This window comes from Tachysurus fulvidraco, chromosome 8 (assembly GCF_022655615.1).
Source record: "Tachysurus fulvidraco isolate hzauxx_2018 chromosome 8, HZAU_PFXX_2.0, whole genome shotgun sequence".
Classification (NCBI taxonomy): domain Eukaryota; kingdom Metazoa; phylum Chordata; class Actinopteri; order Siluriformes; family Bagridae; genus Tachysurus; species Tachysurus fulvidraco.
This window is the reverse complement of record NC_062525.1, coordinates 17803030-17828758: the sequence shown is the minus strand read 5'-3', so window position 1 is coordinate 17828758 and position 25729 is coordinate 17803030. Positions and strand designations below refer to the sequence as shown.

The 25729-nt window shown below is 38.0% G+C and overlaps 2 protein-coding genes across 3 annotated transcripts; one reads left to right on the top strand and one right to left on the bottom strand.

Annotated features, from left to right (window-relative positions):
• Positions 1–115: 115 nt before the first annotated feature.
• Positions 116–5606, bottom strand: tectb (tectorin beta). Its single transcript, XM_027140600.2, has 12 exons — positions 5468–5606; positions 2758–2933; positions 2547–2621; positions 2233–2423; positions 1877–2028; positions 1700–1772; positions 1327–1430; positions 1148–1231; positions 828–990; positions 667–745; positions 557–589; positions 116–340 (listed from the first exon to the last, which is right to left on the bottom strand). The coding sequence occupies exons 3-12, from the start codon at positions 2611–2613 to the stop codon at positions 276–278; spliced, it is 1011 nt and encodes a 336-aa protein (XP_026996401.1). The 5' UTR covers positions 2614–2621; positions 2758–2933; positions 5468–5606; the 3' UTR covers positions 116–275.
• gpam (glycerol-3-phosphate acyltransferase, mitochondrial) lies at positions 5081–25106 on the top strand. Of its 2 annotated transcripts, none has more exons than XM_027140599.2 (21): positions 5081–5230; positions 10086–10216; positions 11104–11223; positions 11467–11540; positions 11916–12029; positions 12122–12250; positions 12342–12441; positions 12578–12714; positions 12805–12904; positions 13593–13805; positions 15925–16038; positions 16125–16210; positions 16304–16419; positions 17364–17434; positions 17585–17849; positions 18576–18718; positions 20462–20539; positions 21437–21568; positions 22208–22397; positions 22483–22541; positions 22654–25106. In XM_027140599.2, exons 2-21 carry the CDS (start codon positions 10118–10120, stop codon positions 22768–22770), a joined length of 2457 nt encoding a protein of 818 aa, XP_026996400.2. In that variant the 5' UTR covers positions 5081–5230; positions 10086–10117; the 3' UTR covers positions 22771–25106. The 2 variants fall into 2 exon arrangements, with proteins under 2 accessions (XP_026996400.2, XP_047673056.1); XM_047817100.1 differs by lacking the exon at positions 5081–5230 and adding an exon at positions 8142–8467.
• Positions 25107–25729: the final 623 nt, after the last annotated feature.

The following is a 25729-nucleotide window of genomic DNA, read 5'->3' as shown; positions in this document are numbered from 1 at the left end:
GTTGTAATGTTTCACATGACATAAAAGAAAAAAAATGCAGGAAGCAAGCAAGCGTTTAGGAGGAAAGTGTCTTACACTCCCTGAGACACTTGTATGGCTGTTTTCTGTGTGTGTGTGTGTGTGTGTGTGTGTGTGTGTGTGTGTGTGTGTGTGTGTGTGTGTGTGTGTGTGTGTGTGTGTGTGTGTGTGTGTGTGTGTGTGTGTGTGTGCGTGCATGAGTGTAAGCGTGTTTTGAAAAGTGGGCACATTTTATACCCACCGACACTGAACATCTTTTACAAACTGGTATAACTTAAAACTGCATTAAGAAGAAACACACACAACATGCTCAGAAATGTTCCTGTGAAATGGAGAGAAAAAGCACTCGTTCAGTTTCCAAGGATATACTCTTGGTTTCAAATGACATCCGATTATAATGTGACACAAAATAGTAATTCTATAAATTATTCAGTCCAGTTAGCAACCTAAATTTGCTGCATTTATAGCAAAATCATAACAAACTAGCAAACAAGTATTGTAGGAGTACAAAAAATGATAACAATTCCATTTAAAGTACCTGCGAGATGTATGTAACTGGAAGAATGTTGTGCTGCAAATAACCACATTTTAGAAACAGTTAGTCAACATGAAATACGTATCTTTTGAACTATCGCGAATAATCTTTACCTTTGATTTGAAACTCCATTGTCAAGACACCTCCATGTGGATCTGGTTCGGATTTGACACTCCGAGATGTACATGGAGTCTAAACCGCAAAGTAAAAAAAGGTTTTATTCATATAGGGTCGCAAAGTCAGTTTCATATTTCATGTGATGTTTCGTGCTCACCGGCTGACAGTAGAGCTTTTCACCATCACACACTTGAACCTCACAGTGAAGCCAAACAGTGGACACTTTCTCTAGTCGCTGAAACCGGAACGAATTGAACTTGAACATTGAACGGCTGTCTTTGGCGTTCTCGAATATGGTCACCGTATTATCTGATGAACAGCTGTACTCAATGAACACAAAACAGTTGAATTAAACAGAGAGCAAACCGACATACTGTAGAGACAAAAGGTGGCATAGATATAGGCTCAGTGTTTCTGCCATTATTGTTCTTTTAATTATTTATCCTGTGAGACACTGTGAATAAAATAAAGCTTTACCTATTGAGAATTAAGCTCCATCTCTTCTTGTCTGTTGAATAAGGAGTTGGTGTTGCCCAGCAATTTGTTATAACTACCTTAAATCTGTAAAAGAAGATTGAGAACATTTGTGTATGATATGCATGTAACTAATAATTCGGTGTACTGTTTAATAAAATGTCAATTCTGTAATTGCGTACCTATTACTCAGTCCTTTTGCTTCGATGCCGATAAAGACCTCCGAGCCAATTTCTGACGTGTCAATCACATATGGAGCATCTTTAGCATACAGGAACTTAGAGTTCTACAGACCATACAGAGAAATGCACTTACATTTAGCCTCCATACTTTATCTAGCCTATGACAATATATATATATATATAGTTTTAGGTGTATAAAGCTCTTATTTGGCTCTAAGTTATAAATAAAAAAAAATCAAAAACCTAAAATATACAGTAATAAGGTGAGATTTTATGATATTCTCCAGAGCTGACATTATACAGTACATCATCAGTATTCCTCTAATTTGAGACTGTAAGACTCCCTACATGTAAGCGAGATTGCAGTACTCACTGTGAACACGTTCATAGACAATTGAGACTTAAATGAACCTAAACTCCCATTGTTGACATAAACCGTCGCCACTCTGGAAGAAGCAGATGATTTAGTAAAAAGGCTGCAAGTCCTTGGGTCAGAATGTATTCTTAGACCTACTGCTACTGAAAAGAAAGTCAATGTAATAGGGTCTACCTCTGACTGAAGACTGCATTATTGACCAAGTAAGCCGCCCTGTATGTGCAGCTAAAGGTGTAGTTAACCGGCTGGTTCCGCACTGTCAGTGACGAGTCATTGGAGACTATAGAGTTGTAGAAAATGTATTTCGGATCTTTGCCTCCGACATACTGCTCAGAAGAGAAATATGAAATATAAAAAAACACAAGATTCAGACATCTTTGCAGTCGGATTTAAACCATTAGATTTGATGTACCATTGCACGTCATCTGTGCAGCTGTACTGTACATATACAAGCGATGTACAGTAACTTAGCAGCTTTTTTGGCTGAGAGCTTTTTATGAAATTATTGCAGAATTATTAGAAGATTTCACCTCAGACAAGGTGGCACAGTACGAGAGATTCTTGGGTGTGAGATCAGGAATGGTAAAGCGGTAGAAGCCAGGAGTATTGACACCCGTGTAGCACACACCACCCAAAGACAGCTGTCCTATTTCCCACCCGTATGGGCACTCAGGAACATTTGCGATGATGGCGTTTGGGAAACAGGAAATCATGATATAATCTTAAAAGAAAACAAAAGACAACAAAAAAAAAAGGAAAGAATGCATGTTAAATTGCAGCACAGCTGTTGTTCTAGTAAAGTGTCTCACTTTGATAGAAACATTTTTGATGGGTTGATAACTACCAGCTTTCTGTGGGGCACAAGCCCATGAGGCAGGGAGAAGAAAAAGAAATGCAGCGACTAAAGCCATTTTATACACTGCAAGATAGAAAGATGTTAGGACAGCATTCTGAGGTTCACACAAATTTGTTCTTAAGGTTTCTTTCCAATCACAATTACAGCTATTCTAACAAATATCACAACACCATATATTACAAAGTGAAGAGTACAATACCTGGGTCAAAGAGGAACGTCCTGGTCAGGATTCTACAACATTGTGAAGATCTCAAGCAGTCTTAATCGGTGCTGTCAGAGCACAGGGTGTGGGTGAAGATCAACTGTGCTGCACAGGGGCTGTTTTATATTCCTACAAGCAGACATTAGCCTCCCTTTTTTCTGCGGTCTGCCAGTCTGGTGAGAGCATTTGGTGATAGCATTGTGAACCACAACACAAAAGCTTTCTGTGCTTGCTAGACATTGACTTTTAAATTAACAGTCTCTCAAGGGAAGACCATTTTCTCTTCATTTAACATGTCTTTTCTTCTGTACAACCTTTTATATGCCCTACACAATACATGATAGTTTTGATTAAACACAAAAGTAAAAAAAAATAAAAAAGAAATCGAAGCCGGGCAGCGAACATCATTTGAAGAAATTATTGCTGAGATCTAAGGTTTGGCGTTAACAGGCAGATCTAAGGAGTTGATGGGCATCAGTTGGAGTGCAGTCGGATACCTTGCACACTCACGCTACGTTACATAATGGCTTTCAAGCAGATGGAGAAACAGGTGCATTAGTCCACTCTCAGCAGTTATCTAAAGCATCCCACCTTTTCCAGTGTTGTTTAATGGAATTTAAGGGGTACAGAGTCAACAAGGTCACTCTTATTCAGCTTTGGGTAAAAAAGACGAGGGTAATTACTGAAAGCATTACAGGGCTCTATTACCAAAGACTACAGTCTTTATCTCAAAGAGACGAGCTGGACTAAGTAGTATCAAGCTAAACAGACCTGTAATGACAATGCCATGTTTGTCCCTAAAAGATGGACAAGGTTAGATAAAGGTTTACATTAAATCCTGAATATATGTAAAATAGTTATTTCTTAATATTCTCAAAATAATATTTCTTCCCTCTCTGTGTGAGTTGCATTGTGAAACCTAATACACCTTCACTTAAAATAATAATGACAAAACTATAACATTAAATGATCGAATTTCCTGAATATTTTCCAATATCATGACCAAATTCAAAAGCTATTTTATTTCTATAACATGTTTGCAAACTTAGTTCAACTCATAAACATATATATCAAGGGTATTCCTTACTTATTTTCCTCACAGCCATTAGGAAGATATGCAGATTAGACGCAGTTAAATGGCAAGACTTAAGCTTGAGATCATGTTTCAGACTCAGAAGACGGCACTTTAAAACAAGCTCATTTCATCCTTAAGTTGCTCTTCTCTTTTGTATTTAAGCACAGAACTTATCCTCAAGTGACCTTTCATTATTTGTAGGAATAAACATTATTTCAGTCACATGGATAATTTAGGGCTCATGGAATTTTTATTTATGCATAACTGCACTGACCATATAAACGATGATGGGGGGAAAAACAAGAGCATAAGTAATTGATGCAGCCTATTGCATGCCTCTGCAAAATCTGAAAATATTCCTTTGCATCATCCGCAATCTTCATCTGAATAAACATGAGAAACCCCAGACCCACAGTGCTGGGGTAAAAGGATAGTTCTGTGCACATGGGGCATGTCCAGTTATCCTCCATGTGCTTAGAAGAGCATTAGCATGAGAATGGAGAGAACCACTGTGGCAGATACAGATCAGATCAACTCTAAGCACCAGAGCTCAGGGAGATCTACCATTACAGTACACATCAAAACTTGGTGCCTTCCAGGTGTTCAGACTGCCAGTTGGTTTGAACATGTTATGTAATCTCGGCCCCTGGGATGCGCGGATGTGTGTGGGATTAGTTTGAATGAAATGCAGGATGCATCTGAATAAATAAAATAAATGGGCTTGGATTATTTATTTTTTTACAGTGCATGTGTCTTACATAAAAAACTCTACTCTGCAGAATATTTGCTAGCATGTTAATATTACACACACACACACACACACACACACACACACACACACACACACACACACACACACACACACACACTTAGGCACATTACCTTTTGTTCTTATAATTGCACTAGGGTGAAAACAACAGCTAATCATGAGCACACTATTGTTGTTTACATTGTGCGTAGATAACAGTTTCTGAGCACTAGCTCCAAATTGCTCTGCTACACATGTTAAAAGTAGATGTGATCGAGATATTTCACAGACAATTTATAATCCAGACATTTTAAAAACGACTTTTTTTAAGACTTCACACACAAAACGATGCTCCTTAGTGGCTTATTTATTGTGTAAGTTAGCGCCCTCTTGTGGCCTATGTCGATTTGGTGCATTCATCTATATCGGCTAACTTGAATAAGGCGTATTGGTGTAAAGTGTCGATAAAATTGCGCCATCTTGTGGTAATGAACATGAAAGACACGATGCGGTAACCAGGAACACATTGTCAGAGAGTAGTGAACTGTGATACCGGTGTGTTCAAGGACAACACAGGTTCACGTCTAGCTCAAGGTTCTTTTAGAAAAAAAAACAACGATGTCTGCTACAACATAGACATTTTTACGGTAAGACAAACTGCGTTTTTTTGCCCGTATTCGTTTTTCTTCTTTGTTTGTATTCGCTTGTCAGTGCAGGAGGTTAGCAAGCTAGTGCGTTTAGCCTGTGTTCACGCTAGCTCTGTCTCACAGTGCTAACCTTCTATGGAGTCGGATTAGTGTCGAGTTTCACTTCCATGTTTTTTTTTTTAAACGTTATAACAACGTCTTTGTCATCACACTTTACTGAAATACACACTAACTTACAGAACACGTGAATATCACACCAGTCACTACAGTAAGGATGGAAATGTCGGTCCTTTTCAGTGATGTGAATCGGTTCATTCGAATCACTACATTCATTAGAGCCGACTCGTTTGCGATATTATAAATCAGAGAGTGTTTTTCATTGGCTGAATGAAATGGAATTTAACCGTTGTGGCTATGTTTAGTGATGTGAGTCGGTTCATTCGAATTAATTAGAACCGACTCGTTTGCGATATTATAGTGTTGTTCGTTGGCTGGCTGACTGAAATGTAATGAAACCTACACGACCCCATCTTCTAATTCATAAAATAGCACGGCATTTAAACAGTTACTGAAGATATGTGAATAAGTAAGGACATTGCTTACATCTAGGAAAAAAGAAAGAAGGAGAAAAAAACGTCTCGTGTACTCGTTTTCCTAAGGAGTCGACTCAAAGTGCCGACTCGCATCCTTTTATCAGCATGTACAGCAGTATAGATGTGGACGCTGGTGTCAATGCACACTGCACTGTTTCTGCAATGGATATAATGCACTTTTACTACACGTAACACTATGTGTAGGTAATCTGAGCATGCATTTTTGTCTCACTATGATAAAAGACTCTATATTTAAATTGCTTTTACTACACATGGTTCAGAAGGTATATTTCATTGGAGGATCCAGTTTCAGTCATGGCTGATCCATTAACTTCTGGTTAACTCGGATTTGGAAGCCGCTTCAATGATGTCGGAGTACAGGTCACGTAAACAGATCGCAGGCCGTATTATCCCACTGGTTCCTGGACCGGCTAAGATTATGTATTATGTTGTAGAAGACACATTTTAACTCAAAAACTATCATCTCCAGAACTTCTCTAGTGTTGCTGTCTCAGCTCCAGCATCCTCAGTTCAATACAGAGCTCAGGTTATTGTCAGGGAAAAGTTTCTCTGCATGTTCTCCCTTTTTAGTGCGTGCTTTCTCTGCTTTATTCCCATCACCCAAAAATCATCATGATGGAGGAGGATTGGCTATACTGAAGTCATATTTCAGTGTTGTGTGGATCCACATCTGTGACCTTGACTGGGATAAAGTGGACACGAGACCGAATAAATGCACAAACGTACCTGTGGACCCAAATGTACATTATGCTGATTGCTTAATTAATTGGTAGCTACCTTGCTTAATTAATTAGTAGGCACAATAAATTATACATAATGCAATGTTAAATAACATCATAAAGCATCATTACAAAAAAAACCATAATCATCAACCTTAGGATTATTAATAATTAACTTTTAGCCTTTGGAATGATTTGTAGTCTAGTATTAAACCACAAATGGCCAAATTTTAGTTTTGAACTGTCGTGGAAGTTCTGAGGTTTGAGAGATTTAAAGTATAACATATAACACTGGTAGATGGCCAAGAGCAAAAAAGGTTTCACAATTTATTGTGCTCGGCTGCGCAGCAGGACCCAACACTCCGCATATAGCATGAGAGATGAAGGGCCACGATAATTGATTACATCAAGATTTTATAGACTGAACTCAAGTAAAGAAGATGAAGATGTGTAAAAGCAAAACATCATCAATCATTGGCTCAAAATGACCGCATGCTCATCTCCTGATCAAGCTGATCTGGACCGGGCCAAGGTCTGCTAGAAGGCCTACTAGAAGATTTACTGGACGTTGTTTATGCCTTATTCCCGACAACTCGTCTCCAGTCCCTACTGCCCTTGTCGTTATCTTAAGAAAACAACCGATGACTCTGTCAGTCTCTGGTCACTACAGATACAAGGTAAAAGCATAGAAGGACAAGGCCTTATCTTTAGATTCAAAATGTCCACCACAATTCCCTCCTTTTGTCCCTGGGACAATACACAAAATTTTACTAATCATTAATCTGTAACCAAATCTAGACTCTAAATGATATGTTATTACTAATAATCAACTACTTAATCTAGTTAACTACTTAATCTAGTTAACTAGTTAATCAGTTATGAGAATATTCCTGTATGCCTTAAGCTAAGTTTAATCATGTACAATCTCACATCAGCGTATGATTTCCCCTGTAAGGTTTTCATGAATGCTTCATAAAACAAATGATCTTCAGTGGACAATACGCTGTTTTTGTGGGGACAGAACCCGAACATAGAAAAGCAATTAAAGGCAAAGCATTAAACATCAATCTCATCGTAACTTTTCTACAAGTCACAAGTCCGTATTCACCTTTGTCTGTTTCTGGATCAGTCTGGGCAAATTCAGTGAAATAGTCATTGTATGAACATGACAAAGCAGAGGAAAAGATTGTAATTAGATCCTGACCAATAAAAACACTCTGTCAGGGTGGTTTAAGGAACTAAATGACTAATAACCAATACTATACCTATGATTTTAGTCAGTGAAACTATCTCAGCTGATTTCTTTTTCCAACCCGAACAGTATCTTTTATAAACCCCTACTGACAGTATCACCAGAGACCCAATGTGTCTTATGTTGCTTGGTGAAAACCTAATTAAAGTCGCTGTTCCCGTACACTCAGGTCATTAATCGCACCGGTTGTTCTTTCAGGATTTTTTTTTTTACTGCAGGATCTGACACTCAGCCAGAATCCAGTGCATTTTTTTATTTTTTTGCACCTCATCAGCGTGCTGGTCAGCTGTTGGAGGGACTAAACTCAGACCGTGTAGAGTTCATTGAACTCAGGTTCTGGTGGTGTGATGTGACCAAATGCTGGACTGTCTCTGTCTCTTTCTCTCACACATACACTCACACACACACGCACACACACTCTCTCTCTCTCTCTCTTTATCTCTTTCTGTAGCCTTGTTTAGCCTTCGCTGACTCTTGCTCTGAGTTGGTTGGAAACAATCTTCCTCTAAGACCTATTGGAACTCTGACGAAGTATGCAGTTTTTTGGATTTAATTACTTTACAGTGGTCAAGGAGTTGTCAGCTGCACCGATTTACATTTTTAACTAAAATTTTGAAGCATCTCCTGAGGAGTCACCCATGAGCAATAACGTGTAAGTATTTATTTAGCCGTCATTGTAATTATTAAGGCCTTGAAATCAAAATCAGAAACTGAATCAGTTTGACAAAGGACTGATTTCTCACAAAGGAAGTGTGTGATGACTAAAATGGTGTTGACAAGCAGAGACTGATAAGAAAGGTCACGAAATCTTATGCTAATGAGGTATATTGTTTTAATAAAGTTTGCTTTCTTTCCATTACATACTCTCTAAAAGGAAATAAACTATTGAGTCGTTATGATCAAATGGAAAGTTAGGTGGACCCCCCACCACCCAGGAAAGTGTTGCATGCGATGCCAACATGACAAACTGGCACTTGAGAGTATTTGTCTGATTATAAGTCAGCTCTGGGTGTGATGTTTTAGCTCTATATCCTGACGCCTCTCATGCACAGATTAATGAATAAGCAAAGGCAGATAGCGTAGCTGCAGGCCAGGCAGAGTTTTCTGTAAGAGGAGACGCCTTTTCTGCACACGAAACGCAAACTTCACCTTCTCAATTACATTCAGTTCTGTTTTCTCAGGTTGTCTTTCAGTTTTGCTTGACCTCAGCGGAGAGGGCACAAACTGACGACTCTCTCATATGAGCTTTTAGTACAGCCGTGTATGCTCAGTGTAGATTCTTGTGGAAATGAACCGAATATTTAACCTTACTTAGGAAATGTTTTCGATATGTTGTGATAAACCTTCGTGTTGTATTTATACTACAGCATCGTTGTGTTATATTTGACAGGGAGCATTATATGGCAAAGACATCTTAAATTCAGTACATTAAACTTTCAGAATGTTAATTAAGAGATTGGTGTTTTGCTAATAAAGTCCCAACCTTTCAGTAGAGCATTTTACCTGAATTATAAGTATTTCATGATTAGGTAAGTATTTAATGACAATATGAGTAATATGTGTGTCAAATCTAATCAGATTTGAAAATCCAACAACACAAACAAGACCTTTGATGTGATATAATAGACTTGCTATGAACTTTTACTCCAAAACACTATGACTGAAGATTTTTAGGAGTAATTGTTGTTGTTGTGTGGTTTTCTGCAAGTCGAGTGCAATTTTCTTGCAAAGGTGGTTCTTGGTCACATTTAGCGATGAAAGCTAGAAGTGGCTTGTGAAACTATACAGGGCTTTTTACGGGTATTTGAACTTTTAAAATAAAAAATTCAATAACACAGTCATCTATATTTGAAATATCTTAACAAAAGTAACATACTCTGATAACAATAGTATTGTTTGCTGATCATTCATTGTTAACAAAATTAAAAATTGCATTTTAAAATAATTTGTCGAAATATTTTTCTTCCTTTTTTTCCCCTTTTGTGTATTCTCAACCGCTTGAAGCAGATCTGGCAATGAACGTTATCTTCCTGTAACATGAAAAACGGCATTCTTTAAACATCTAAAATGTTTGTATATGGCTGATTTAGCAGAACGTGTGTCTCTTGTTCTGCTGTCCTCGGCACGTTTCTCCTGTAGGTTAAAAGCACGGGGATCATCTGTCTTTTAAATCCATATTACTCAGCTCATGTGTGTTCTGCAGTGAAGTGTGGAAAGCATTCACACTCCATTTTGTGCTTGTTTGTTCTTTCTTCCCCCCCGACCCCCAGGTTTATAGCGTGTGTGGTGTGAAGGTGAGAGAATGGAAATCAACATGGTATTGGGAGGTCAGGACAGCGTGCTGTTGGCTAGCAGTCCTGACCACACAGTCAGCCGTCTTAAACATCCCTGTGAGGAGCAGGTAAATGACACTGCTGAGAACGGGCAAGAAATACTGTCTGCCATTTCTTTTATCAGGACATTTTGATCATGGTAGTATTGCAAGGTTTATTTGGTTAGTAGGTCATCTTCACCTCGAGTGCCGTACTGGGCTTTTGGACTATTTGTTTATTTCGTCATGTGCACTGTACATGAAAACCATCATGGAAAGCACCAGAGTGCCAAATTTGGCCAGCGGTGTAATTATATTTGGCCCGCGAGATCATATCCGATGTGCATTACACTGGATAGCCGCAAATACTACAAATCCCAGAATGCCATGCCACTGTATTGACGTGTAGTCACGAACAGCAAGCGCCGCTCATTCTCTGTTGACAGTCGTTAACAACCGTGTTACAGTCACATCGGGCAAGTTAATTCCACCCTCCACAAAAATGGCCAAACGAAAGATGGACAATACTGTAGGAGCTTTGAAGACCGGTGGGAGGCAGATTATCTGTTCACGAATATAAAGGACAGACCTGTTTGTCTCGTGTGCTAACGGTGCTAACGTGTCTGTAACAAAAGAATAGAACATAAGAAGACACTATGAAACGAAACATTATGAGAAGTATAAGGACCTGGATGTAAAGCAGAAGTTCCAGAAGGCGGAGGAGATGAAAACAGTCTGGTTTCCCAGCAGACTATGTTCATTAAAGCAAAATCAAAAAGTGAAGCTTATTGTGGCAGCAGAAACAGCAAAATCTGCCCGGCCCTTTAATGAGGGAGAGTTTGTCAAAAAGTGTACGGTCAAAGTTTGTGAAATGAACACACAATATCGTATACACAATAAGTATTCGGATGTTTTTTATTCACGGATATTCTCTTCATAGAGTATAGTTTAGTATTCTCTATTTGCTCGGTTTAAAGGATCGGAGCTGCAGCCCCTCTTTCCTGCATTCTTTGGCCAGCACTTGGAAGGACGGCCTTCTGAACCGGAAGCGGCCATTCGTGGGAAGATGCTGTCACTCCTGCACACCCCAGAGTCAGGTTAGCTAACTCCTTTTGGAATGCAAAATATTTCAAGTAAATCTATTAATATATTATTGATTTAATATGAAATGTTTTTAATAAATGGTAACATACTGCATGTATTAGTTAACGACTGCCTCTTGTGAAATTACCCTTGTGCTAAGTAAATTACATGCCAGCCTCACCACAAATAAGAATAATGCTGGTCAGGAAGGAATTTAAACAATATTTCCACTCATCTTCTACATGTTTTTGTTTCAGGGGAGACTTTTTAACTCCAGCATTCCTTCATTAGGACTTCGCAATGTAATTTACATCAATGAGACGCACACAAGGTAAACTGTCCTGTAATACTATGACCTGTTTTTTTGGTACTCATTCAAGTATGTCTCCCCTGGTTCACATTACCCAAGCCACTAAAGTCAGTCTAAGTATATGCATGGGAGTCCAATGGAAAACAGCAGGTGAAGGAGTGGAAACCAGTGACATTCATTTTTAACCATGCTCGTTAATGGATCCTTCCAGTCCGGCTCCTGTGACAAACACCAGCTGTAGGCTTAGCTGGTTTTTCCTACCACAAAGAGAAACATGGTTCGTGTCGTGTAGTGACACAGATGTGTCGATTGGATTATGGGTTGCAGGTTGAGAGTTTTGTATTTGCACATATAATTCTGTGTAGCTCTCTAACTGTTCCATGTGTTTGCACACAGACACCGAGGCTGGCTGGCCCGGAGACTCAGCTATGTGCTGTTTGTCCTGGAGAGGGATGTAAATAAAGACATGTTCGCCCGCAACGTGGTAGACAACGTCCTCAACAGCACAAGGCAGGAACTGATTATAGTAGTATAGTAGTTTTTGTGTGATGGAGAGTGTAACGTTGAAAAGGACGTCCAGAGTCACCGTGTTCTCGTGACAGGGTGCAGAGCGCTATAGAGGACGTGGCATCAGAGACTAGAACAGACCAGAAGGCTGTTAGCAAAGTGAGGCGGAAGGCCAGAGGCTTCCTGCAAGAAATGGTGGCCAACATCTCACCTAGCCTCATCAGGTTTGTCTACTTCTACTAATCCGATTAGACCCAAACCTTCAGAGTAATTTGTCCGGTTTGTAAAATTTGAATTGAATTTAAACCGATATAGGTTGACTGGATGGACATTGTTGAAGCTGTTTAATGGCTTCTTCTGGAGCATCCAGATCCACAAAGGACAGCTGGAGATGGTGAAGAAAGCTGCGACTGAGGTATTTAGATCTTAAGAACTTTATATTTAAAAAAAAAAAACAATATTTTTAATCTCCTTCTAAGAGCTCTTTTTGGCATCAGATTACACATTTGTACTTTGTGTTTGTTTGTTTTTTTCTCCTGTGTGTGTTTCAGTACAATGCTCCACTAGTCTTCCTGCCTGTGCACAAGTCTCATATCGACTATCTTCTCATTACCTTCATCCTTTTCTGTCACAACATCAAAGCACCACACATTGCAGCAGGCAACAATCTCAACATCCCTATCTTCAGGTGAGGGACATTTTATAACAACTTATTTGTGTGACATTACCGAAATGTACATTGTGCTGATGTTCTTTTTTTTTTATGTTTGTCCTTTAGCACATTGATTCGCAAACTGGGAGGATTCTTCATTCGCCGTAAAATGGATGAGACCGCAGACGGGAAGAAAGACGTTCTTTATAGAGCTCTGTTACATGCGGTAACTAGACAAATGCGCTTTAGTTGTTATATTTCATCCCTAATTGTGTTGGCATCTGTACAAATATAATCATTTTAAGATTTTGAATTTTTTCCCCCCTCAATAATTACACCTTATATGTGGATAAACCTCTTATCCCCTATGAGTCAACTCAAGTGAGTCTTACTTGGGTGGGATATATACATTTATATAAAATCCTAAATAAATAAAAAAAAAATCCCTTGTTAGGATTCCACCACCCCAGAGTCTAGCTCCTTTTACATTTGTTAGTGTTTGTGACTCTTTTTATATTGTTGAAATAACTGGCTCAGAAAAAAATTCCTTTATGACACAATAATCATAACAAGGCAATAAAACTGAAGTGAATTTTTCAAAACTGTTTGGGAGCAGGAAAGAAAAAGTAACTCAATGGAACATATGATTGTATTTACTGGACTACTTTTAATCAGAAATGGATTTGCATAATGTCATTGTTCTGCATTAAAGTGAAAATGTGAAAGTCAATCGTAGGTGTTTAGTCACACAGTTTATGAGCCATGTTTAATCGAAATGTCATCATTTTTGCCTCCGTGAAGAAATATTTTCTTTTTTCTTTCCTTTTAATTTTTTTTTTTTTGTGGAAGTTAATTAAGGGCTGAAGGTTTTGTAATGTAATCATGCTTCTCTCTGCTGCTGTTTTCTTTGCTAGTACATAGAGGAGTTTTTGCAGCAGAAGCAGTTTTTGGAGGTTTATTTAGAGGGCACACGTTCACGCAGCGGAAAGCCGTCTCCAGCTCATGCTGGCATACTGTCCTTCGTGGTGGACACCCTGTGTGCCGGTGTCATTCCAGACGTGCTCATCGTGCCCATTGGCATCTCCTACGATCGCATTATTGAGGGCAACTACAACAGCGAGCAGCTGGTAAGAGTCAGAAACTGTAATGAACCTAAAATACATTTTATTAACAGCTGTCGTTAATTAAAAAAGCTCTTAATCATAAAATCGTTCTTCGGAAAACACGAGCCTACAGCAAAATGTAGTGTAATGTGGCAGACTGCCTGAGGATAGAAAAACAGACTGGCAGCAATGCAACAGCCACATCAGGACACGCTAACATTTTATCACCATTTATCATTTAAAATACACTCTCTATATACATCCTCAATGTTGCCATCTTTCACAAATGGACAAATTGCCTAATCTATTGGTATAAAAGAAGGAAATGAGTGCTTTGGTAAGGGAAAAAAGCCTGAGAGACAAAGAGGTGCACGATCTTTAACCCTTTCCAATCCTCAGTAGGGTTTCCAGTCAGAATGTTGAATGTTTCTTAGTAGTGATGCTCCGATTGATCGGCCACCGATCATGATCGGCCGATATTGGCTAAAAATAACTTGATCGGCGGACCCCAAAAGCGCTGATCAAAAAAGCCAATCACGTGACGTAAATTACTCGCGCGACTTTTTCACACGTGCATGCACGGCGCACAGGTAAACAACAGCAGAGCGGAGCTTACCAGTGGCAACATGAGTTCTCCCGTCTGGAAGTTTGTCAAAGTGTCTGATAAAGACGTAAAGTTAGCTTTTTGGAATGTATGTTGTGATGAAATCCCTCGAGGTGGAAGCAAGCACCGGCATTTTAATACCACTAACATGATCAGGCATCTTAGAACACGCCATACAACTGAATATGCCGAGTATAAGAAACTAAACCAGCCGAAGCCAACAACATCCCCATCCCCCAATCAGCCGACTGTGAGTGATGCATTTAAACGACGTGAACCATACAGCAGGGATAGTACGAGGTGGAAAGACATCACGTTAAGAATTATGGAATTCATTTGTCTCGACGAACAACCTCTATCCGTTGTGGAGGATAAAGGGTTCCGTCGCCTGCTAAGCTGCCTTGATCCACGATACGACCCTCCAGGCAGGAAATACCTAACTGATGTGTGTCTCCACACGCTGTACCAAACAGTGAACACAAACATTGACAGGCTTCTGAAGGATAGTGTATATATTAGCTTCACAAAAAAAATATATTAAAATAAATTTAATATAAATATATTTTATATATATAAAAATATATAAATTTAGTAAATATATAAAAAAAATTATTTACATTTTACAAGTAGCCTGGGCCTATGTAACCTCATACCATCCCAAGTTCATCTGGTTGTTAACTATCTGCTTGGCCTTCTTGTTTCTCTGCCTTGTTATTTAGAAAGGATGGCATTGGCTTACAGTAGCTTTCATTATTTTATTTTTTGGATCTGATGTAGTTGGTTCCTCAACTACATCAGACGTTCATAATAATAACAGAAAAAAAAAACACTTGCCACAACACAGTTTTGTCCTTTGGGGCAATAGCCAGTTTTGGTGTAACAAGTTGTACATTTTGCTGCCAATTATAAAATGTAATCAGTGTATTAAGAGGCTACATCCCATTAAGCTGATCTGATGTGTGTTGGTCTGCCTGACCCCTCTTTGTTTGGAATAATTTTAAGTTACTCTGCCTTATTTGGGAAAGATGGCCTACGGTAGCCTTAAGTTCTCATTTTCTAAAATAAACACTTGGTGGTTCTTCAAGATCTTGACTGTAGCCAATTTCTGCAGTTTTTTTCTCAATACAGTTCATTTAGAGTTAATTTAATTTCTAAAAATGGTGCAAACTCTGCTAGATTATAGATAAAAGATTCCCATTCCCCTGCCATTCTGTGATCGGCAGTGATCGCCAATCGGCAGATCATGATCTTGGTGATCGGTAATCGGTGATCGGCCCCAAAAATGCTGATCGGAGCAGCTCTATTTCTTAGCGAGCCAAAAGCAACCAAAATTTAGGAAACTTTTTTTAGTTTGCTTTGTTGGACAGTTAATGCAATGGTTGTATGTGATTATGTATATATTATAATGATTGAGATTCAGAATATTTATAAAATTTTGTTAAACTCTAAATTGGTCTTTTATACTTCTTCCTTCTTCAGACACGTTAAGTGTAAAAGTTGCAGCATGTTATAGTATCATTTTCTGTGCTGTGTGTGTAGGGAAAGCCTAAGAAGAATGAGAGCCTATGGGGAGTGGCCTGTGGCGTGTGGAGAATGCTCCGGAAGAACTATGGCTGTGTGCGTGTGGACTTCACACAGCCTTTCTCTCTCAAGGTCAGAAATCTTTCCATCTCTCCCATACCATTATTCTGTCTTCCGTGTTCCAAATGTCTTTTTCCCTCACTTTTACTACTCTGTAGGAGTATCTTGACACGCAGCGAAGTCGAAATCTGCCTGCTCCGCTGACTCTAGAGCAGATCCTCATCCCTACCATCATCGCAGCTCGGTACAACCTTCTCATACGTACATTACTCGTATTTTGTTATTTGTTTAAGCTTAGACGTTTCTCTTATTGTGAAAGATGTGTTTTTCTGCACAGACCAGATGAGGCTGTGTTTAATAGAGAAGAAGAAGAACACCCGGATTCCCGAGAGCTGTCTGACGAGCCCTGGAGAAGGCAGGTCATCTCTAACCTGGCCAAGCACATTCTCTTCAGTAAGAGTGCTCAAAAAGCTCGCAGTCTCCCAGCTTTCTCTAAAGACTTTTCTCTACAGACTTGGCTGACCGATTTTAGGGGTTATTAGCGGACGTTAATCCTCCCTGTGGTGGTGTGCTCACAGCCAATCACATTCCCTTGTGTGTTGAATGTACTCAGCCAGTGTTGCTTTTTTATAAGGACAATGTATTTGGTAAAAGGGAGAATGCCAGCTTAAATGAAAATGTTTAATATAAACTCAACATGATCCTGCTTTCTTTGTGACTCCTCTGAATTTGCCATAAATCATTATGATGAAGTAAACCTTTACAGTCGTCTGCAAAAGTTTAGGAACCCCTGACAATTTCCATGATTTTCAATTATAAATATTTGGAAAATATTAAATAACCTAAGGACTCTAAAGTAATATTTCAGTAGTGAAATGAGGTTCATTTGATTAACAGAAAATGTGCAATATGCATCAAAACGAAATTAGACAGCTGCATAAATTTGGGCACCCCAACAAAAAAAATCACATCAATATGCATCGTTTTGATGCATATTGCACATTTTCTGTTAATCCAATAAACCTCATTTCACTACTGAACTATTACTTTAGTGTCCTTCGGTTATGTAATGGATCAAAATGAAATTGCTGATCCAAACACCCAAATATTTATAAATGAAAATCATGGAAATTGTCAGGGGTTCCTAAACTTTTGCATACAACTGTATATAGACTCCAGATCTCTCTCTCTCTCTCTCTCTCTCTCTCTCTCTCTCTCTCTCTCTCTCCCCCCCCTTTCTTTTTTTTTGGCAATACCTTCAGAGTCATCAAAGTTATTTTTGAGTGTTAAAAATTTCATTGATAATACAAATAAAATAGGATGAAAAGTGTATTGAAAAAAACACAAATCCTGATAGATTTCACTCATGTGACTTGAATTGTTTTACTTCGTCACAGCCGCCAACAAGTCGTCAGCAATTATGTCTACTAACATCGTGGCCTGTCTCCTGCTGTACAGACACAGACAGGTGAGGGCTCAGATTCCCAACCCTCTGTCAGACAAATCCTCCTTAGTTAACTCTGTAATAAAGTGATAATATTTAATATATATATATATATAATACATGATAATTTGGCTAGTTTTCTCAGTGCTAATGGAGCATCACTTTTCTTTAAAGGGTGTGCTGTTGTCCAAGCTGGTGGAGGACTTCTTCAACATGAAGGAAGAGATCCTTTCGCGGGACTTTGACCTTGGGTTCTCTGGGAACTCTGAGGATGTGGTGATGCATGCGATCAACCTGCTGGGAAACTGTGTGAATGTGACCAGCACTAACAGGAACACAGAGTTTATCATTGCACCAAGCAACACTGTGCCAGCACTCTTTGAGCTCAACTTCTACAGCAACGGCCTCTTCCACGTCTTCATTGCTGATGCCATCATAGGTATGTTGTCTTGGACACCTAGAGATACACAGTCATATCCAGTTCAACCTGAAAACGTGACTGTGGTCATGGTGCAGTTTACATAAAGTCCCCCCTGACCGTGGAGTTCATCCTGTTCTTCAGATTTTAAAGTTTTCACTACTTCCATGCGTCTGATGCCGCTAATTATCAGATTAATCGTCTTTCCTGAAATAAAGTGGGTGTGTTCACTTACGAATTCACCTGAAGGACAAAGGAACTTGTGCATCAGGTTTTATTTAATGTTCTATATCTGCACTAAAGAAAATGATTCCCTAAAGCATTACTTATCTAAAACTGTCCCAAGATGGCGCTAATGAGTCACACATTTTGTGCCCCATTACTGTCGTTCCCCATTGGGGTTTTTTGTTTTCCCCCTCTCCTCTCTCTCACTGGCATCATATTGCACCTTTCTTTGTAAATCAGACCACAAAGAGGTCATCATAGATGGTGCAGCAACAAATCTTTCACCTACCTACTGGAAACCCTCTTACAGCCTTTCGGGTTTTAGTATACCCTTTCTTTCATAACCACGTGGAAACACCTTTACATTAGAACACATACATTATGTAATGGGTATTTTTGGCTTTCTACACTAGTAATAAAATAATTGATTTAAATATGTGAATATGGCACATGCCTTAGCAGCCAATGTTACACATGTATTATAAGCTACCGCTTATTAATGAATGAATGTTATATTGTTAGCTTGCAGTGCTCTGGCAATGCTGAGGGAGCAGGTCACAGAAGGTGAACTCGGCACATCATCCACTCTGCTGAGTCAAGAGAGACTCATTTGCCGTGCAGCAGGACTCTCCCACTTCCTCTCCAATGAGGTGATGGTTGCCATGGTAAGTTCTTTGTCACGTAACCGGACCTTAAGTAGTGATGCAATAAGTTGTTTCCTTTCCTGGAACAGAAACTTATTTCAGTGAAGCCACCCACAATAAATATTTGCAGTAGGGCTGAAACGAGTTTGTGTGTGTGTGTATGTGTATGTGTATGTGTGTGTGTGTGTGTGTGTGTGTGTGTGTGTGTGTGTGTGTGTGTGTGTGTGTGTGTGTGTGTGTGTGTGTGTGTGTGTGTGTGTGTGTGTGTGTGAGACAACGCCCACAAAGTGGAAGGGGACGTGAGGAGTTAGCGGTCTTGTGAATTGAGGGCGCGTGCTAGTGTGGGTGCGATTACAATGGCAATGAGCAAAGAGAAGAAACAAACAGGAGAAAATGACAGAAAATGTCCAAGCTTTGGGACACCATCAGAGCGTCTGTTTTCAGCAGCAGGAAACATTGCTTCAAAGCGGTGGGCAAGCCTCAGTTGATATGTTTACCTTTCTTCATTGCAATCACATGCTCCTTTAAAGACGTTTAAAGCGCACACACACTTTGAGATACAGAGGCTTTTATATTCTGATTATATATAAATACTTAAAGCACTCGGTGTTGTCCTCTAGTTCCATGTTTTTGCCTCTTAATTGCCACAAAGCATTTCAAATTAGACTGTAAAGGCTAATGTAATGCCTGTGCTGTAGATATTGAATCTTTTAGTTCTGAAAGTTAAGTTGCATGACTTAAAGGCAGTATTTTTGTATTATTATTATTTTAATGTATGCCTTAGTTTTGATACTTTAAAAAAGTAATTTGAAAGTAATTTATTTTTTTTGTGTTTGCATCTCAGAAAAGGGTTCATTTTGGCACTTAAATGTACTTAATTCTTCTCCGTCAACTTTGTCATTGTTCACAGTACAAGTACAGACAGAGAAACAATGGGTCATATCTAAATGTTTATTTTTGATAGAAAATATTGTTGTATGCATTGCATACTATACATTTAAAAAAAATAAAAGTAAATTTTTCTTGAAAAAAAAAAAAGAAACCAATATTTGTTCATTTTAAGAGACCAGTCTTATTTTCTCTTGTATATTTAATATTGCTCTTTAATTGAGCAAAAATACATTTTATCCGATTACTCGATTAATCGATGAAATTTTCGGTAGAATACTCGATTACTAAAATATTCGATAGCTAAAGCCCTAATTTGCAGTAAATGCTAATCATGTATGCATGAACAGTAAATTAATATACATAATTTTTACCCAAAACCAATGTCAGAGAAAAAGGCATTTAAAAAAAATATCTATGTCAGTGGTTTTCTGTTAATTATGTTTATTTTTTCATAACAATTTTCTTAAGTTATCAGCAACTGGTTTAATCCTTACTTGATAAAATGAGTTTCAATGAGTACTACAATAAAATGTGGGCCATAATCAAAATGTTTGCATCTTCAAGTCTCTGCTTAAAAAAGCTATTGAATGAAAGAGTAGAAAAAACTTTTACTTCTAGGAATGTAAGGGGTTGTTATGGACAATGGCATGATTCACAAATTCATAATAGGTATTATTAATTTTTATAATATTTTGATGAGTTTTTGCTAAAAAAAAAAAAAAAAAAGACTATTAGACTTTGGTCCCTGATGGAAACTTTATGTTTAGAGTAAAAGGAAGGATAATCATATGCTTGCTCTGTCGGTCCTTTTAGCAAGTCTGGTGTGTGATTTATGAATCGTATTCTGCTTGCTCTTCCCTCTGTTGTTCAAAGCCGTGTCAGACTGTCTACCAGGTGTTCCATGATGCTGTGACCAGACTGATCCAGTATGGAGTGCTTATTGTTGCCGAGGTAAGCACTTCTATTCTTGCTCAGCTTCCTCTTTTCTTTGCTCTTTTCTTCTCAGTCCTGTAATGTTGGTAAGATTTAAGATTTATTCGTCCCACAGTGAGGAAATTTCTCTGTTACAGCAGCAAAGAAAAAGAAAGAATATATATATATATATATATATATATATATATATATATATATATATATATATATATATATATATATATAAAAAGAATAAAGGCATAATATAGTATACAGTATATACACAACAAGAAAAAAAGAGACCACGAGTAAGTAGTTACGCTAACAGACATATTGCACACAAGTAATATTCCACGGTATTAAAATTTCTGTTATCGCACGTGTTGTTTAAAATACTTTTTATTGTTATTATTATTGCAGTTAAACAGTAATACCAGTGTGTATTATGGTGACTGGTTCACTGGGAGCAGCTTTGATTGCAAAGTGCTTTTTCTAAATATTCATTAATCATGGTTTTGTAAATTCCTTGCTCTGTTTGACTTTATTTAGTAAAAATTGATGAGATGATAATTGGGGTACAAACGTGTTGCAAAGTGGTTGCAGATTCATTTCTGCTTGGGCACAGTATAAGAATTTAAATACAGAAAAATTGGGAGAACTCTTAACACCTATCTTCATGATATTTTTGCTTTGTACTGCTCCCAAATGATTCTCTTTAAATAACGTGTGCTCGTGTTCCTCATAAAGTGGATGGTGTATACAATAGTATTTTTAGTTTAATCTTTTTATTTCATTGGTGACGTGAACTGATTATTGATCCAAATGGGATCCAGCCTGATGGGATTCATAGTCTATGAAAATTGGCTGAATGTCCAGATACTGGGGTTTACACCATAGTATATATGGAGAGATCTACATCTACATGGTGTTGTGCAGGTTGATCAGGAGGAACTGAGCCCCTCGGAGGAACCCTGGCCTAAGAAGTTCCCAGAGCCTCTGTCCTGGAGGAGTGATGAAGAAGATGAGGACAGTGACTTTGGAGAGGAGCAAAGGGACCGGTATCTGAAGGTGAACTGTAAAAAATGGCCGAATACTGGTATTATACTGGTATTTATTCAAATAAAAGCAAACAAATAAATTTGTGATCCTTTTGTGTATGACTTTATTGTAAGTCAAATGTATGTGGACAGATGACCATCTTTATTTCCTTCCAAACTGCTGCCACAAACTTGTGTACAGAATTTGTTTTAGAATGTCTTTGTATGCTGTAGCTTAATTTTCCTTCACTGGAATTAGGAATCAGGCTTTCTCCGAACCTGACATCTGGGCTTCTGTACCGGTCATATTGTGCATTGTAATGTAGCACGGTTAAAGCCTACTGCCTACCTTTCCATTATGCATTGAGCAATGAGCACAGACTTGCGTCTTAAGTCATGAAACACTGAGGTTTCCCCCAGCAGTAACATGCGTAGCAGGTCATGCATACTGCATTAATCATTTCTAAAATGGTTTTAAGTTGCTTACATATCTATATGTAAAAATGAATAAAATCCAATGTTAATTTATTTTTATACTAGTTTTATCAGCATTTAAGTGATCAGATATCTGACTAATCTATGATATTTTGGGGGTGGGGGTGTATTGTGTAATTTGAGGTTATGGCAGTGATGTGATTATATTTTATTAATAATGGAAATGTTTATGCAGGTGAGCCCATCGTCTGAACACCAGGAGTTTTTCACATTTATGCAGCGAGTGCTCAGCCCCGTGCTGGAAGCTTACAGCGGGGCAGCCATATTTGTACACAGCCTGCTCTCGCCCATGGCAGAGAGGGAATACACGCAGAAGCTCTTCAAATATCTGCTCACACGCACTGAGAAAGGGGTGGCAGCCTATGGTCAGTCTCCAGCAGCCTGCACAAACTAACTGTTTATATGTCTACCTTTTTTTTTTCCTCTAATTTCTTTTGTTTTCTTTGTTAGGAGAAAGTGCTACACACTACCTCGTGAAAAATACAGTCAGAACGTTTAAGGAACTGGCGGTGAGATTAATAATAAACGAATAAACAAACAGAAATATTTGAATATTCATTTTGATCCATTTTTATAAATGAGATGTAGATATAAAGGAAAGACTGTGTGTTTGTGTGACAGGTGCTGAAGGAGCGCTGTGAGAACGGTGTGTGTCAACTGGAGCTGAGCCCTATGTTCCAAACTCAGGCCAATAGGAACAAGCTCATACAATACATCCTGGGCTTTTGCCTGCTGTGAGTCATCGAATTCACTTCTCCATCTCACTCAAGGGCTTCTACAGGCTACAACAAATATCAAAATGTAAAGGTGCTATTCTATGGAAGATTTACCTAGAAGTGCCTTCAGCAAACACCTAGGACTGGGCCAAGCCTAACTTAGGCAATTCATTTCCTTCACACCTATGAGGATGGATATGCAGCTAAGTCACTCAGTCCCTCAAAAACCACTCAGACAGCTGTGATCATCACTGTTGTCTGGTTTTTGTTTTGCTTTTGCTTTCGGGTTCCTTTTAATTATTTTTAGCTCAGAATGTCTTTATTTCTATATACATGTTGCCTTCAATCTAGACCAGTGTACTTCAAGGATCTCCGACGTAGATAATACATTTTAAGGGCATTAAACTGACTAGAATTGCTGGGGAACCTGTAAATAGAAAGTGTAGCTCCTTTTACATGTAAATAAATACTTAACCACTTAACAAAAATTTATGTTTAACCCTGGCAAAATGTAGATGACTTGTGAACCTTTTCCTACACACATTAAAGTTGAGACATGAAAAGGACACGGATTAAACCTCGGTCTATATTTCTCTGAAGAAGGAAGCATGTAATAACCGCATGAAATAATTGTCTGAACTTTTGGGAAACCGCTTCAAACGCTGGACCCGAGACACAGAGGCTCTAGTTCAAATTGAAGGTACAAGAGTTACAGTGCAAACATTCAGTAAAAAGGTAGAAGAGGGGTAGAATTTGCATATTCTTATATATTTGCATAATGGAGACAACATCAAATATCATGATTTTATGATGAATAGTAGTAGTGGTGGTATTAGTAGTGGCAAATTCCCATGTGACGTTTTAGCCGATGCTTTACTTCTGTAAAAATAATGCTGTGAACTTTTATGCAGCGGAAAGTAAGAGCTAGCTGAGTCAAGACAATGAGGTAATGATTGACAAATAATGAAATCTTAGACTAACAGGACAAATTTTAAAAAAATACCTAGATCATCTGCAGGATCCCCCCCCCCCCCCACGTATGACGGCATTTAGAAAGAAATGCACTTTAATGGATATGTAAAATATAACTCGGATCATGTTTTGTTTGTTTGTTTGTTTGTTTTTTTTAAATACATTTTTATGTGAAATTTGCAGGAGCTTAAGAAAATGACTTATTGTGTAGTATATTCAAATCCCAATAGGCTTATCCCTTTTTGTCATACACAATATTTACATTTTAGGAATTAAAAAAAGTCTTTTGAGGTTGGTGCTTTTACTGTTTTACTGTGCGATTATCACGTTGCTGATTCTGTTCTAAAACCCCCGTCGATCTCGGTTGAAAACAAAATGCTTTCTTGATAATTATACACATCATAAGCTACAGCACTGGATCCTTCCACCTCATTTGTTTGTGGCAGTCACAATATTTTTCTCACGAATTAATATTCATAAAGAACGCCTTTTGATATTCTTTAGTCTAGTGCACTACGTTTTTGTGTTCTCATTTACTGCAATGAATCCTGCAGCTAATAAACTGAAAGTTGGTTGTTTTTAAATGTCGAAAGAGTGTGCGAAATGTGGTATGTTACTTGTGTGCATGACATAATTTTTTGGTTATACTGTACTGTGAACTTTTGGTAATTGAGAGAGTTTCTTGTGAAGCAGCAGAACAAAATTCTTGGGAATGTATAAAGTGCAATTTGTCTGCGTATGTACAGAGCAATGCTCCTAATCCTAAAAAAAAAAAATAATTTGTATGTTTTAAAATGCTTTATGGGCTGCTTAGATGAAAAATAATTATGTCTGTTAAATGCTTGTTTGCCTGTCTTTTCTTTTTTCCTTTTTTTTTCTTTTTTGGCTTGGCACGGCACAGAAATTGTAAGACTTTTGCCAAAACATACTTGTTAAACAGAGCAAAAATGATTATATATGTGAAGAGTTGCTTATACATTTTATGAATTGGCACATATCTTGCTGCCGGTAAGAGAAAACCTTACAAAAGCTGAAAAATTTCCCCCATTGAACAATGCTGTGCTCTTTAATGTTAATATTCATAGCTAGTAATGTATTTATTATAAATTTAGAATCATAAGTGACAACATATTAAATGTTTTAAGCCCCAGTGGGCTGAGCAGCTCATAATGTTGAATATTCTTCACATCCTATCTGATCAATAAGCATTGTTAAATACAGTGTCAGACTTGTCGAGTGAAACATTTGATCAAAACTAAACTGCTCTGAAACAATACAAACTAGTTACATATGGTGTCTTTACTCATCTTTCATGCCTGTAAAACATTTGTGTACAGATTTTGGTTTAAAAATAATCATCAATTAAACAGTAGAGAAATAGCTGGAGTTCTCCCTGGTGTTTTGGTTTCTGTTTTTTTTACACTACAGTACATGCTTAGCTACTGAATCCAAAGAACCGACAAATTTTCGCTTTCCAATCATCAGATTTTCAGTTTCCTTATGAGACGGTTATGAAGACTCTTATGTTTTTAAATTTTATAAGCAGGTTTCAAGAAGCTTGCTTTAGGTCACTCAGTTTTATTAGACTTTATTCATTTCTGATTACAATAAAATATTGTTAAAGACCATTGAGCTGTTAAAATGTGAGATTGCGTAAGGTTTTTAGACATGTAAAGACATGTCATGGTGGAAATCCCCAGTTTCTTGTTTAAAAAAAAAACACGTGTGGATGATGAAACTTTCTTGTCGTTTATAAATAACCTTTACGGAGGAAAAAAACAGAAAAAGCTCATGAAGGAGTGTCGGATGTGGTCTAGAAATTAAAAATTGAAATGCCAAAGTGTGCAATGTTTGTTCATTTCAACCTGTTTAGATAAAATGGCAAAGGTAAAGGTTACATTCATTTATTCTGAAGTGGATAGAAGATCATTTGAAATAATTTAACAACAAATCAGTTATTGTTATTGCCTGATTTTCGAAACAGATAGGCAAAGGGAAATTGCAGGGTT

Coding starts and splice junctions, on each gene's coding strand:
- gpam (XM_027140599.2), top strand. CDS start 10,118: ATGGAAATCAACATGGTATTGGGAGGTCAGGACAGCGTGCTGTTGGCT. Junction 16,039..16,124: donor CACAGCCTTTCTCTCTCAAG/GTCAGAAATCTT, acceptor ACTACTCTGTAG/GAGTATCTTGACACGCAGCG. Junction 17,850..18,575: donor CATTGCTGATGCCATCATAG/GTATGTTGTCTT, acceptor TTATATTGTTAG/CTTGCAGTGCTCTGGCAATG.
- tectb (XM_027140600.2), bottom strand. CDS start 2,613: ATGGCTTTAGTCGCTGCATTTCTTTTTCTTCTCCCTGCCTCATGGGCT. Junction 2,424..2,546: donor TTGTGCCCCACAGAAAGCTG/GTAGTTATCAAC, acceptor TTTTCTTTTAAG/ATTATATCATGATTTCCTGT. Junction 746..827: donor AAAAGCTCTACTGTCAGCCG/GTGAGCACGAAA, acceptor TTTGCGGTTTAG/ACTCCATGTACATCTCGGAG.